The following is a 14,943-nucleotide window of genomic DNA, read 5'->3' as shown; positions in this document are numbered from 1 at the left end:
TGGGTCGTTCTTTAGTAGTGACCAGAGCTGGGTCGTTCTTTAGTAGTGACAAGAGCTGGGTCGTTCTTTAGTAGTGACCAGAGCTGGGTCGTTCTTTAGTAGTGACAAGAGCTGGGTCGTTCTTTAGTAGTGACCAGAGCTGGGTCGTTCTTTAGTAGTGTCCAGAGCTGGGTCGTTCTTTAGTAGTGACCAGAGCTGGGTCGTTCTTAAGTAGTGACAAGAGCTGGGTCGTTCTTTAGTAGTGACCAGAGCTGGGTCGTTCTTTAGTAGTGACCAGAGCTGGGTCGTTCTTTAGTAGTGACCAGATCTGGGTCATTCTTTAGTAGTGACAAGAGCTGGGTCGTTCTTTAGTAGTGACCAGAGCTGGGTCGTGTTAAGGCACAAAACTGAAGAAAACGGTAGATGAACGCAGATTCAGATTGTGTAATACTGTGGTCACATGTACAGGGTTGCAGGTGTGATTGCAGGGTACAGTGAACATATTATCATAGAAATAGCACTATATAATAACAACAGGAGCAGTGATGAATATATACATGTCCACTGGGGTGGAGGCAGAGTGAAGACTATTGAGGGGCTGGGGGGGATGACCATAGGGGAGGGGGGGATGACCATAGGGGAGGGGGGGATGACCATAGGGGAGGGGGGGGATGACCATAGGGGAGGGGGGGGATGACCATAGTGGAGGGGGGGATGACCATAGGGGAGGGGGGGGATGACCATAGGGGAGGGGGGGATGACCATAGGGGAGGGGGGGGGGGGGGGGTGACCATAGGGGAGGGGGGGGGGGGGGGTGACCATAGGGGAGGGGGGGGGGGGGGGTGACCATAGGGGAGGGGGGGGGGGGGTGACCATAGGGGAGGGGGGGGATGACCATAGGGGGAGCAGCAGAATGACCATTGAGGGGGTGGGGGGATGACCATAGGGGGGGTGGGGGATGACCATAGGGGGGGTGGGGGATGACCATAGGGGGAGCAGCAGAATGACCATTGAGGGGGTGGGGGGGGGGTGACCATAGGGGGTGGGGGGAATGACCATAGGGGGGGTGGGGGGGATGACCATAGGGGGAGCAGCAGAATGACCATTGAGGGGGTGGGGGGGGGTGACCATAGGGGGTGGGGGGAATGACCATAGGGGGGGTGGGGGGATGACCATAGGGGGGTGGGGGGAATGACCATAGGGGGGGTTGGGGGGATGACCATAGGGGGGGATGACCATAGGGGGGGTGGGGGGATGACCATAGTGGGGGTGGGGGGATGACCATAGGGGGAGCAGCAGAATGACCACTGAGGGGGTGGGGGGGATGACCATAGGGGGGGTGGGGGGGATGACGAGAGGGGGAGCAGCAGAATGACCATTGAGGGGGTGGGGGGGATGACCATGGGGGGGTGGGGGGAATGACCAGAGGGGGAGAAGCAGAATGACCATTGAGGGGGTGGGGGAGATGACCACAGGGGGAGCAGCAGAATGACCATTGAGGGGGTGGGGGGTGTGACCACAGGGGGAGCAGCAGAATGACCATTGAGGGGGTGGGGGGTATGACCACAGGGGGGTGGGGGGGATGACCACAGGGGGAGCAGTAGAATGACCATTGAGGGGGTGGGGGGTATGACCCCAGGGCGTGGGGGGGATGACCACAGGGGGAGCAGCAGAAAGACCATTGAGTGAAATAAAAACAAAAAGTAATAATATGCATATTAACAACTGCAACACGTTGGGGTGGGGGCAGAGTAAAAACTGTTGGGGGGTGGAATGTCCATAGATGGAGTAGAAGGGGGGGAGCAGCAGGGTAAATAATGTCCATAGGGGAAGTAGCAGGTAAGGTAAGTGAGAGTTAAAGGTGTGTGGGAATGTCCATGGGGGAAGTAGCAGGTAAGGTAAGTGAAAGTTGAGGGCGTGTGGGAGGGGTGTCAATGGGGGGAGTAGTTGACCATGTCCAATAAGAGCACACGTTTCAATTTTTCCATTTCAAAACATTACTTAGACATCATTGAAACTGTAATGTGAAATGGAGCATGTACTTATTTTATTTACCTAGGCAAGTCAGTTAAGAACAAATTCTTATTTTGAATAACGGCCTAGGAACAGTTCAGGAGCAGAACGACAGATTCTTACCTTGTCAGATCGGGGATTCGACCTTGCAACCTTTCAGTTACAAGTCCAACGCTCTAACCACTAGGCTACCTGCCGCCCCGGTAGGCATATAAGAACTTTTTTTACTGTTTCCAACGGGTACTGAGAGAGGGAGTGCCATACTATCAAACCTTTAGCCCTGTCAATAAACTGAAACAACAGTCCTCACTTTGCTGAGCTAATCTCTGCCAAATAATTACACCCATAAACTACTGCTGCTGCCCTCGACACTAACAGCCTGAGACCCATCACACTCACTGATACAGACACCGAGAGGACTAAACAAACATTAGTGATTGCTACTGCGATGACTCTCACCAAACAGACAAAAGGAACCTTATTGATGAAATCAATTTGGAATTCTCACACAGTTTACAACATGTACAGTCCATTCAGGAATTATTCAGACCACTTGACTTTTTCCACATTTTGTTACCTTACAGTCATAATCGAAAAAAAATTCCTCATCAATCTACACACAATACCTCCATAATGACAAAGCAAAAACAGATTTTTATTTAAAAATAAACTGAAATATGTGCCAAAGGTGCCAATTGGGATCTTCTTGAGTATGACGCTACAAGCTTGGCACACCTGTATTTGGGGAGTTTCTTCCATTCTTCTCTGCAGATCCTTTCAAGCTATGTCAGGTTGGATGTGGACAGTCGCTGAAAAGCTATTTTCAGGTCTCTCCAGAGATGTTCGTTTGGGTTCAAGACTGGGCTCTAGCTGGGTGACTCAAGGACATTCAGAGACTTGTCCCGAAGCCACTACTGCGTCGTCTTGGCTGTGTGCTTAGGGTCTTTGTCCTGTTGGAAGTTGAATCTTTGCCCCAGTCTGAGGTCCTGAGCGCTCTGGAGCAGGTTTTCATCAAGGACCTCTTTACTTTGCTCCGTTCATATTTCCCTCTATCCTGACTAGTCTCCCAGTCCCTGCCGCTGAAAAACATCCACACAGCATGATGCTGCCACCACCATGTTTCACCGTAGGGATGGTGCAAGGTTTCCTCCAGACGTGACTCTTAGCATTCAGGCCAAAGAGTTCAATCTTGGTTTCATCAGACCAGAGAATCTTGTTTCTCATGGTCTGAGAGTCCTTTAGGTGCCGTTTTGGCAAACTCCATGCGGGCTGTCATGTGCATTTTACAGAGGAATGGCTTCTGTCTGGCCACTATACCATAAAGGACTGATTGGTGGAGTGCTGCCGAGATGGTTGTCCTTCTAGAAGGTCCTCCCATCTCCTCAGAGGAACTCTGGAGCATCATCGGGTTCATGGTCACCTCCCTGACCAAGGCCCTTCTCCCCCCACTGCACAGTTTGACCAGGCGGCCAGCTCTGGGAAGATTCTTGGTGGTTCCAAACGTCTTCCATTTAAGAATGATGGAGGCCACTGTGTTCTTGGTGATCTTCAATGCTGCAGAAATTTTTTGGAACCCTTCCCCAAATCTGTGCCTCGACACAATCCTGTCTTGTAGCTCTACGGACAATTCCTTCGACCTCATGGCTTGATTTTTGCTCTGACATGCACTGTCAACTGTGGGACCTTATATAGACAGGTGTGTCTTTCCAAATCATGTCCAATCAATTGAATTTACCACAGGTGGACTCCAAGGATGATCAATGGAAATGCACTTGAGCTCAATTTCAAGTCTCATAGCAAAGGGTCTGAATCCTTATGTAAATAAGGTATTTCAGTTTTTATTTGTAATACATTTGTAAAGAAAAAAAAAATCTAAAAACCTGTTTTTGCTTTGTCATTATTGGGTATTGATGAGGAAAACAATGATTTTAATACATTTTAGAATAAGGCTGGTACGTAACAAAATGTGGAACAACAATCAACATATTTTTTAAAAAGTCCAATCAAAAATAGTAGTTTTTTATTATGTAGTTAGATAAAGGTAGTATGCAAAGTAATAACCTGATACATACACAATATGATAGACAAACACTGATACAGACACTGAGAGGACTAACGAAACATTACTGATACAGACACTGAGAGGACTAACGAAACATTAATGATACAGACACTGAGAGGACTAACCAAACATTACCGATACAGACACTGAGAGGACTAACCAAACATTACCGATACAGACACTGAGAGGACTAACCAAACATTACTGATACAGACACTGAGAGAACTAACCAAACATTAATGATACAGACACTGAGAGGACTAACCAAACATTACCGATACAGACACTGAGAGGACTAACCAAACATTACTGATACAGACACTGAGAGAACTAACCAAACATTAATGATACAGACACTGAGAGGACTAACCAAACAATAATTATACAGACACTGAGAGGACTAACCAAACATTACTGATACAGACACTGAGAGGACTAACCAAACATTACTGATACAGACACTGAGAGGACTAACCAAACATTAATGATACAGACACTGAGAGGACTAACCAAACATCAATGATACAGACACTGAGAGGACTAACCAAACATTAATGATACAGACACTGATAGGACTAACCAAACATTAATGATACAGACACCGAGAGGACTAACCAAACATTACTGATACAGACACTGAGAGGACTAACCAAACATTAATGATACAGACACTGAGAGGACTAACCAAACATTAATGATACAGACACTGAGAGGACTAACCAAACATTAATGATACAGACACTGAGAGGACTAACCAAACAGATAAATGAAATAATCTAATGGACAACATCAACAAAGCCCTTAAATGCCAAATTGTTTTGCTTCTGTAAAATGAGGGGGAACCTGCTGACACAGGTGAGACGGGAGCAATACCAGGGTCAGTGTTAAGAGACCAGGGTCAGTATTAAGAGACCAGGGTCAGTGTTAAGAGACCAGGGTCAGTGTTAAGAGACCAGGGTCAGTATTAAGAGACCAGGGTCAGTGTTAAGAGACCAGGGTCAGTGTTAAGAGACCAGGGTCAGTGTTAAGAGACCAGGGTCAGTGTTAAGAGACCAGGGTCAGTGTTAAGAGACCAGGGTCAGTGTTAAGAGACCAGTGTCAGTGTTAAGAGACCAGGGTCAGTGTTAAGAGACCAGGGTCAGTGTTAAGAGACCAGGGTCAGTGTTAAGAGACCAGGGTCAGTATTAAGAGACCAGGGTCAGTATTAAGAGACCAGGGTCAGTGTTAAGAGACCAGGGTCAGTGTTAAGAGACCAGGGTCAGTGTTAAGAGACCAGGGTCAGTATTAAGAGACCAGGGTCAGTGTTAAGAGACCAGGGTCAGTATTAAGAGACCAGGGTCAGTGTTAAGAGACCAGGGTCAGTGTTAAGAGACCAGGGTCAGTGTTAAGAGACCAGGGTCAGTGTTAAGAGACCAGGGTCAGTGTTAAGAGACCAGTTCTCTTAACCAGTTCTCTTGATTCCAATATAGGAGATGAATTGAAGAGTTTAATTCCTAAAAACTACAGTAACAGTACTATTTATGTACAGTATATATCCATTTTCAGAAATACTCAGAAATATTGGTAAATTAGCTTTTATTGTTTAAAGAATTTCTGTAAGAGATTGGTGTTTTTTCACAATCTAATCATGGCATGGGGATGTTCAATGACACATGTATTTGTTTAAAATCAATCACTTTTGTTTTTGCAAAATGCTATATATTGGCCTCACTCTCAGAGAAATTAATAGTACTGTTAGGTTTTACAGTTAAATGTAACAACTAACTACATGTTTAATAAAGAACTGTACAAATCACACATTTAAACACATTTTTGTAATAATAATTGAATACAGTGATATGAGATCTGTATGTAAATCATTTGATCTTTTGGCACATGCTCGTATCCAGAGTGACTTACAGTAAGTGCATTAAAACAGCTAGGTGAATTAACCACATATCACAGTCAAATATACAGGATACGAACATTCCATTCCTGCTAAACAATGAATATATAGCGTTTTACAAAAATGAAAACATTTCCATACATAACTATAATCTATGATAAAAAAAAATCTGAGAACAATAATATTTTACACACGTGAAGGCACCAATAAGCAATCATTTCTGATTAAAAAACACAAATGTGAAAAATGTGTGCATATTGCGTAAAAAATCCCCGCAAAAACGGGAAACTATTGGTAATCCTTCAATTGGAAATTCAATTCACCTCGCCCTTCAATCCAATCCAATCGACACACACACACACACACAAGCACACATTCGTACACTTGCACACATGCTAAAGTTGCTCTCTCTCTGCTAAAGCCGCTGAAATGGATTTGAAGCATAACTGAGGCTGAGAAAAAGCTGTGTTGGACTGAGTTTGCAGATATGTCTGAGTCTATTTCTGCGTGTGTGTGTGTGTGTGTGTGTGTGTGTGTGTGTGTGTGTGTGTGTGTGTGTGTGTGTGTGTGTGTGTGTGTGTGTGTGTGTGTGTGTGTGTGTGTGTGTGTGTGTGTGTGTGTGTGTGTGTGTGTGTGTGTGTGTGTGTGTGTGTGTGTGTGTGTGTGTGTGTGTGTGTGTGTGTGTGTGTGTGTGTGTGTGTGTGAGTGCATTATATCTACGAGAGGTTTAATTTGAAAGTGGCAAGACACAAGGCCAGATTATGGGTCTTTCTGGGCTTGCACCCTGAGGTGTATTTTTAGAAGGGAAAAGAGGGTTAGCCAGTGAAGTGAAACGGACATGAATGAAATTGCTAATGCTTTTCCCTCTCTTCCTGCCCCTCCTGCATTTAAACTAAGCTATCTAGCTGTGGCTATGTGGTGACTGTCATCTTCTGGGCCATTTAATTGTGGATCTTCAAAACACTCTCTTATATGATAACAATTTATGTGGTACAACATTATTTCAATCACATACAGTAGAACACAATTCCTCTGGTCGTCATATTCATGTTAGTAACCCCAACATGTTGAACCGTAGATCACCTGTGCAGCACAGGACCGTGTTAGCCCACGAAGCTAAAGCACTAGCTCTGGGAGCTAGCATACGTTTTACTGTCACATACCTGTAGGTCTGGGTCATCTTCATGCTGCAGGTGGGCCTCCTCTGCTGCCTCCACCAGACGCTGTAGGGAGATATATATATATATAGAGAGAGAGAGAGAGAGAGAGAGAGAGAGAGAGAGAGAGAGAGAGAGAGAGAGAGAGAGAGAGAGAGAGAGAGAGAGAGAGAGAGAGAGAGAGAGAGAGAGAGAGAGAGAGAGAGAGAGAGAGAGAGAGAGAGAGAGAGAGAGAGAGAATAGTTATAGTAGTTTACACCAATCCACACTACTGTTCATGAGGATCATATAAATTAAGTGGATCTGTTGCCTAGTGCTTATAACAACATCTGTCACCATGGTAACACACTTGATAACACTCAATGATAACACACACACTCAATCACACACACACACTTGGCCACTATGTAGATTGAAGCTATTTCATTCAGCAACAGAAGTAATGACACCCTAAGGGTTTCTGGACGCTCCAAACAAAAACTCCATCACACACACACACACACACACACACACACACACACACGCACACACGCACGCACACACGCGCACATACGCACATACGCACGCGCACGCGCGCACACTCTGACTCCATCCCCACCGCCTCGCTGGCATGCCGTCTGCTGCGTACACCTACAGGGCATTGTGGGATTGTGGGTATCTGATTCTAGCCGTCTTTATTTGTCTCTTTTCCTAAGAGTGGGTACTCTGCCTACTTCTACGTGCATGTATGCTTGTTTTCGCCTGTGTGTTTGCATATTAGCGTGTGTGTTGAGCATTTCGTATTATTCTGTATGTAAAGCCTAGACATTTAGTATGCTATGTTACATCTCGTATGGTATGTATTCATTTGTGGATGTCCACCACCCATTTCGTATAATATGATACAAATTACATTTCGTATGATATGTTACGAATTTGTAAAATGTACAATATGTTACGAATTTGCAAAACATACAATAGGTTACGAATTTCCAAAAACGTATGATATTATATGAATTCTAGCTAGGATAGGATTTAGGGTTAGGGTTAAGGGTAGGGTTAAGTTTAGGAGTTAGGTTAAAGGGTTAAGGTTAAGGTTAGGGTTAGAAGAAGGGTTTGATAAAAGGGTTAAGGTTAGGGTTAGGGGAGGGTTAGATAAAACGGTTAAGGTTAAGGGAAGGGTTGGCTAATATGATAAGTAGTTGCAAAGTAGCAAAACAATGAGTAAGTAGTTGAAAAGTTGCTAATTAGCTAAAGTTGAACATGATGAGATTCGAACTGACAACCTTCAGGTTGCAAGACGTTTGCTTTATATGCCTGAACAACCACCTTACTTTGACGTTTGCTTTAAGTAACCATCTGTCTTATGTAACCATACCAAACGTAACACCAACATACTAATTTGTCTCCCGGATTTACGTTTACTATTTCATGTCCAGTCTATGAGACCAGGCTGCCTAACAAGGTATCATGGTTTCACTTCAGTATTCAGATTTTGCCAGGGGTTAGATTTATGCAGGGATAAATGGTTAAGTTTAGGCATGAATTCTGGCAAGGAGAAAGGTTTGGGATAGGGTTAAAACAGAGGACTGCCTAGCTCTGGGATTGAACCTGCAATCCTCTGAGCAGGAGTGTGTGTTCTCAGCCCTTCCTCTATCACCATCCACAATGCACTAGCAAGCTGTGCTACCTGCAGACTCACCTTTAGTCTGCAAGTAAATGCCACAGTATGCCAGCCCTGCCTCCCACAGGCAACCTGTCACTGAGCATCACAACACACACACATAAACACACAGACACAATGGCAGTGATATGAGCATGGAACAACATCTTATGGTGAATGATTCCCCTCTCACCCAGCTGGGTCTGGTCTGGTGAGGGACTCTTCGATTCACTCCACCTCACATTACCATTCTAATGGCTTTTCAGGAAGCCACCACAATTTACTGCCTTATTTGAAGGGTGTGTGTGTGTGTGTGTGTGTGTGTGTGTGTGTGTGTGTGTGTGTGTGTGTGTGTGTGTGTGTGTGTGTGTGTGTGTGTGTGTGTGTGTGTGTGTGTGTGTGTGTGTGTGTGTGTGTGTGTGTGTGTGTGTGTGTGTGTGTGTGTGTGTGTGTGTGTGTGTGTGCATGCTCACATGCCTGTCTGCCAGTGTCTGTCTCTCTGTCTGTCTGCAGGTCTCTCCGTCCGTCTACCTACCCTTTTGATGGTGAGTAATAACGTGATCTTTACACCTGTCTGTGTGTCTAGCTGGTCAGCTTCAGAAGTCACCAGAAAGCCAGAGACGGACAGACTGACGGACAGATAAAGTGATAAATGAACACTGTGTGTCTTTTTACTGTGACTGAAGCCATAGAGCCTCTGGTGCCTGATACGCGTGGATATCCAGACCTGTGCGTGCTACAGGAACAAACAGATAAGGAGGAGAGGAATAAAAGAAGCATGAGAGAGGAATGGATGAGTAACATTCTCTAAAGGTCTGACCGGTTAGCCTGGTACTCAGAGGGAAATGTCAGAGTCAGACGCTGCCTGTGAAACTGCTGTGTGTGTGTGTGTGTGTGTGTGTGTGTGTGTGTGTGTGTGTGTGTGTGTGTGTGTGTGTGTGTGTGTGTGTGTGTGTGTGTGTGTGTGTGTGTGTGTGTGTGTGTGTGTGTGTGTGTGTGTGTGTGTGTGTGTGTGCGAAGATGTTCTCCTCTGTTGACAAGCGTTATGATATTAGCCCTGTGATCTCATCTCTGTGGCAGCCCTCCTGAAAATGTCAGTCAAAGGACGATGTGTGTGTGTGGGCGTGTGGGCATAGCGAGCACACGTGTGCGTGACTGACTGTTTGCATGCATGAGTGTGTGCAGGAGTGAGTGAGCGAGTGAGTGCATGCACGATCATTTAATAATAAGTGTGTATGTGTGCGTGAGCGTGTGTGCGTGTGTGTGTGTGTGCGTGTGTGTGTTTTGTGTGCACGCACACATGCCTGCCTGCCAGTGTCCGTCTGTCCCTCTGTCATCTGTCTGTCTATCTTTCAGTCTTTCTGTCTGTCTGTATGACAGTCTGTCTGTCTGTCTGCCTGGCTGTAGGTCTCTCCGTCCATCTACCTACCCTTTTGATGGTGAGTAATTGTGTGATCAAATCAAATCAAATCAAATCAAATTTTATTAGTCACATACACATGGTTAGCAGATGTTAATGCGAGTGTAGCGAAATGCTTGTGCTTCTAGTTCCGACAATGCAGTAATAACAACAAGTAATCTAACCTAACAATTCCACAACTACTACTTTATACACACAAGTGTAAAGGGATAAAGAATATGTACATAAAGATATATGAATGAGTGATGGTACAGAACGGCATAGGCAAGATGCAGTAGATGGTATAGAGTACGGTATATACATATGAGATGAGTACTGTAGGGTATGTAAACATAAAGTGGCATAGTTTAAAGTGGCTAGTGGTACATGTATTACATAAAGATGGCAAGATGCAGTAGATGATATAGAGTACAGTATATACATATACATATGAGATGGGTAATGTAGGGTATGTAAACATTATATTAAGTGGCATTGTTTAAAGTGGCTAGTGGTACATTTTTACATAATTTCCATCAATTCCCATTTTTAAAGTGGCTGGAGTTGAGTCAGTATGTTGGCAGCGGCCGCTAAATGTTAGTGGTGGCTGTTTAACAGTCTGATGGCCTTGAGATAGAAGCTGTTTTTCAGTCTCTCGGTCCCTGCTTTGATGCACCTGTACTGACCTCGCCTTCTGGATGATAGCGGGGTGAACAGGCAGTGGCTTGGGTGGTTGTTGTCCTTGATGATCTTTATGGCCTTCCTGTGACATCGGGTGGTGTAGGTGTCCTGGAGGGCAGGTAGTTTGCCCCCGGTGATGCGTTCTGCAGACCTCACTACCCTCTGGAGAGCCTTACGGTTGTGGGCGGAGCAGTTGCCGTACCAGGCGGTGATACAGCCCGACAGGATGCTCTCGATTGTGCATCTGTAGAAGTTTGTGAGTGCTTTTGGTGACAAGCCGAATTTCTTCAGCCTCCTGAGGTTGAAGAGGCGCTGCTGCGCCTTCTTCACAACGCTGTCTGTGTGGGTGGACCAATTCAGTTTGTCCGTGATGTGTACACCGAGGAACTTAAAACTTTCCACCTTCTCCACTACTGACCCGTCGATGTGGATAGGGGGGTGCTCCCTCTGCTGTTTCCTGAAGTCCACAATCATCTCCTTTGTTTTGTTGACGTTGAGTGTGAGGTTATTTTCCTGACACCACACTCCGAGGGCCCTCACCTCCTCCCTGTAGGCCGTCTCGTCGTTGTTGGTAATCAAGCCTACCACTGTAGTGTCATCCGCAAACTTGATGATTGAGTTGGAGGCGTGCATGGCCACGCAGTCGTGGGTGAACAGGGAGTACAAGAGAGGGCTCAGAACGCACCCTTGTGGGGCCCCAGTGTTGAGGATCAGCGGGGTGGAGATGTTGTTACCTACCCTCACCACCTGGGGGCGGCCCGTCAGGAAGTCCAGGACCCAGTTGCACAGGGCGGGGTCGAGACCCAGGGTCTCGAGCTTGATGACGAGTTTGGAGGGTACTATAGTGTTAAATGCTGAGCTGTAGTCGATGAACAGCATTCTCACATAGGTATTCCTCTTGTCCAGATGGGTTAGGGCAGTGTGCAGTGTGGTTGCGATTGCGTCGTCTGTGGACCTATTGGGTCGGTAAGCAAATTGGAGTGGGTCTAGGGTGTCCGGTAGGGTGGAGGTGATATGGTCCTTGACTAGTCTCTCAAAGCACTTCATGATGACGGAAGTGAGTGCTACGGGGCGGTAGTCGTTTAGCTCAGTTACCTTAGCTTTCTTGGGAACAGGAACAATGGTGGCCCTCTTGAAGCATGTGGGAACAGCAGACTGGGATAAGGATTGATTGAATATGTCCGTAAACACACCAGCCAGCTGGTCTGCGCATGCTCTGAGGACGCGGCTGGGAATGCCGTCTGGGCCTGCAGCCTTGCGAGGGTTAACACGTTTAAATGTTTTACTCACCTAGGCTGCAGTGAAGGAGAGCCCGCAGGTTTTGGTAGCGGGCCGTGTCAGTGGCACTGTATTGTCCTCAAAGCGGGCAAAAAAGTTATTTAGCCTGTCTGGGAGCAAGACATCCTGGTCCGCGACGGGGCTGGTTTTCTTTTTGTAATCCGTGATAGACTGTAGACCCTGCCACATACCTCTTGTGTCTGAGCTGTTGAATTGCGACTCTATTTTGTCTCTGTACTGGGACTTAGCCTGTTTGATTGCCTTGCGGAGAGAATAGCTACACTGTTTGTATTCGGTCATGTTTCCGGTCACCTTGCCCTGGTTAAAAGCAGTGGTTCGCGCTTTCAGTTTCACGCGAATGCTGCCGTCAATCCACGGTTTCTGGTTTGGGAATGTTTTAATCGTTGCTGTGGGTACGACATCGTCAATGCACTTCCTAATGAACTCGCTCACCGAATCAGCATATTCTTCAATGTTGTTGTTGGACGCAATGCGGAACATATTCCAATCCGCGTGATCGAAGCAGTCTTGAAGCGTGGAATCAGATTGGTCGGACCAGCGTTGAACAGACCTGAGCGCGGGAGCTTGTTGTTTTAGTTTCTGTTTGTAGGCTGGAATCAACAAAATGGAGTCGTGGTCAGCTTTTCCGAAAGGAGGGCGGGGGAGGGCCTTATATGCGTCGCGGAGGTTAGTATAACAATGATCCAGGGTTTTACCAGCCCTGGTAGCACAATCGATATGCTGATAGAATTAGGGAGTTTTGTTTTTAGATTAGCCTTGTTAAAATCCCCAGCTACGATGAATGCAGCCTCAGGGTGTGTGGTTTCCAGTTTACAAAGAGTCAGATAAAGTTCGTTCAGGGCCATCGATGTGTCTGCTTGGGGGGGAATATATACGGCTGTGATTATGATCGAAGAGAATTCCCTTGGTAGATAATGCGGTCGACATTTGATTGTGAGGAGTTCTAGATCAGGTGAACAGAATGACTTGAGTTCCTGTGTGTTGTTATGATGATCACACCACGTCTCGTTAATCATAAGGCATACCCCCCCGCCCCTCTTCTTACCAGAAAGATGTTTGTTTCTGTCGGCGCGATGCGTGAAGAAACCAGCTGGCTGCACCGACTCCGTTAGCGTCTCTTGAGTTAGCCATGTTTCCGTGAAGCAGAGCACGTTGCAATCCCTGATGTCTCTCTGGAATGTTACCCGTGCTCGGATTTCATCAACCTTATTGTCAAGAGACTGGACATTGGCGAGTAGTATGCTAGGGAGTGGAGCGCGATGTGCCCGTCTCCGAAGCCTGACCAGGAGACCGCTTCGTTTGCCCCTTTTACGGCGTCGTATAGGGTCCCCGGCTGGGATCAGATCCATTGTATTGGGTGGAAGGCAAAACACTGGATCCGTTTCGGGAAAGTCATATTCCTGGTAGGAACGATGGTGAGTTGACGTTAATCGTATATTCAGTAGTTCCTCCCGACTGTATGTAATGAAACCTAAGATCACCTGGGGTACCGATGTAAGAAATAACACATAAAAAAACAAAATACTGCATATTTTCCAAGGAACGCGAAGCGAGGCGGCCATCTCGGTCGGCGCCGGAAGTATTGTATTGATCTTTACACCTGTCTGTGCGTCTAGCTGGTCAGCTTCAGAAGTCACCAGAAAGCCAGAGACGGACAGACTGACGGACAGACAACGTGATCAAAGTGATCACACTCGATTCAAATCTTCAGAACTGATCCGTCTCTTCTGTGTGTCAACTTGACTGTGTCTCGTGTTCCTAAACAGACAGCAGTGAACGCTGGGTTCTGACATGTTCCTGTGCTGATGGGTTCAGATCTGGAGCCTCTGACCTTAAGTATCTCCATCAATTATGAATGGAACAAAAAAGCATGTGGTGGAGAAGAGCAGAAGTTGCCTGTACAGCTGACCTATGACAACAACTGCTGTTGGAGGGGGAGGAGGGGAGATTAGGGGGTGGAGGGGAGAAGAGTGAAATGTAAGGGTTGAGATGCTAACAGCTCCTGTTGAAGGGGAGTAGGGGAGAGAAAGGGAGAGTTGAGATGCTAACAGCTCCTGTTGAAGGGGAGTAGGGGAGAGAAAGGGAGGGTTGAGATGCTAACAGCTCCTGTTGAAGGGGTGTAGGGGAGAGAAAGGGAGAGTTGAGATGCTAACAGCTCCTGTTGAAGGGGAGTAGGGGAGAGAAAGGGAGGGTTGAGATGCTAACAGCTCCTGTTGAAGGGGAGTAGGGGAGAGAAAGGGAGAGTTGAGATGCTAACAGCTCCTGTTGAAGGGGAGTAGGGGAGAGAAAGGGAGGGTTGAGATGCTAACAGCTCCTGTTGAAGGGGAGTAGGGGAGAGAAAGGGAGGGTTGAGATGCTAACAGCTCCTGTTGAAGGGGAGTAGGGGAGAGAAAGGGAGAGTTGAGATGCTAACAGCTCCTGTTGAAGGGGAGTAGGGGAGAGAAAGGGAGGGTTGAGATGCTAACAGCTCCTGTTGAAGGGGAGTAGGGGAGAGAAAGGGAGAGTTGAGATGCTAACAGCTCCTGTTGAAGGGGAGTAGGGGAGAGAAAGGGAGGGTTGAGATGCTAACAGCTCCTGTTGAAGGGGAGTAGGGGAGAGAAAGGGAGGGTTGAGATGCTAACAGCTCCTGTTGAAGGGGAGTAGGGGAGAGAAAGGGAGGGTTGAGATGCTAACAGCTCCTGTTGAAGGGGAGTAGGGGAGAGAAAGGGAGGGTGAGAAGCTAACAGCTCCTGTTGAAGGGGAGTAGGGGAGAGAAAGGGAGGGTTGAGATGCTAACAGCTCCTGTTGAAGGGGAGTAGGGGAGAGAAAGGGAGGGTTGAGATGCTA

The 14,943-nt window shown here is 46.7% G+C and overlaps 1 protein-coding gene across 2 annotated transcripts in view; it reads right to left on the bottom strand.

Moving 5' to 3' along the window:
• cacna2d3a (calcium channel, voltage-dependent, alpha 2/delta subunit 3a) overlaps positions 1-14,943 on the bottom strand; it is a 404,301-nt gene that overhangs the window by 317,720 nt on the left and 71,638 nt on the right. For both annotated transcript variants that reach the window (XM_071348965.1, XM_071348967.1), the window contains exon 4: positions 7,103-7,162. In XM_071348965.1, the coding sequence (XP_071205066.1) occupies positions 7,103-7,162 (60 nt within the window). The remainder of the gene's footprint in view (positions 1-7,102; positions 7,163-14,943) is intronic.

The sequence above is a fragment of the Salvelinus alpinus genome, chromosome 17 (assembly GCF_045679555.1).
Source record: "Salvelinus alpinus chromosome 17, SLU_Salpinus.1, whole genome shotgun sequence".
Lineage (NCBI taxonomy): Eukaryota > Metazoa > Chordata > Actinopteri > Salmoniformes > Salmonidae > Salvelinus > Salvelinus alpinus.
This window is presented reverse-complemented; position numbering and strand designations above follow the sequence as displayed.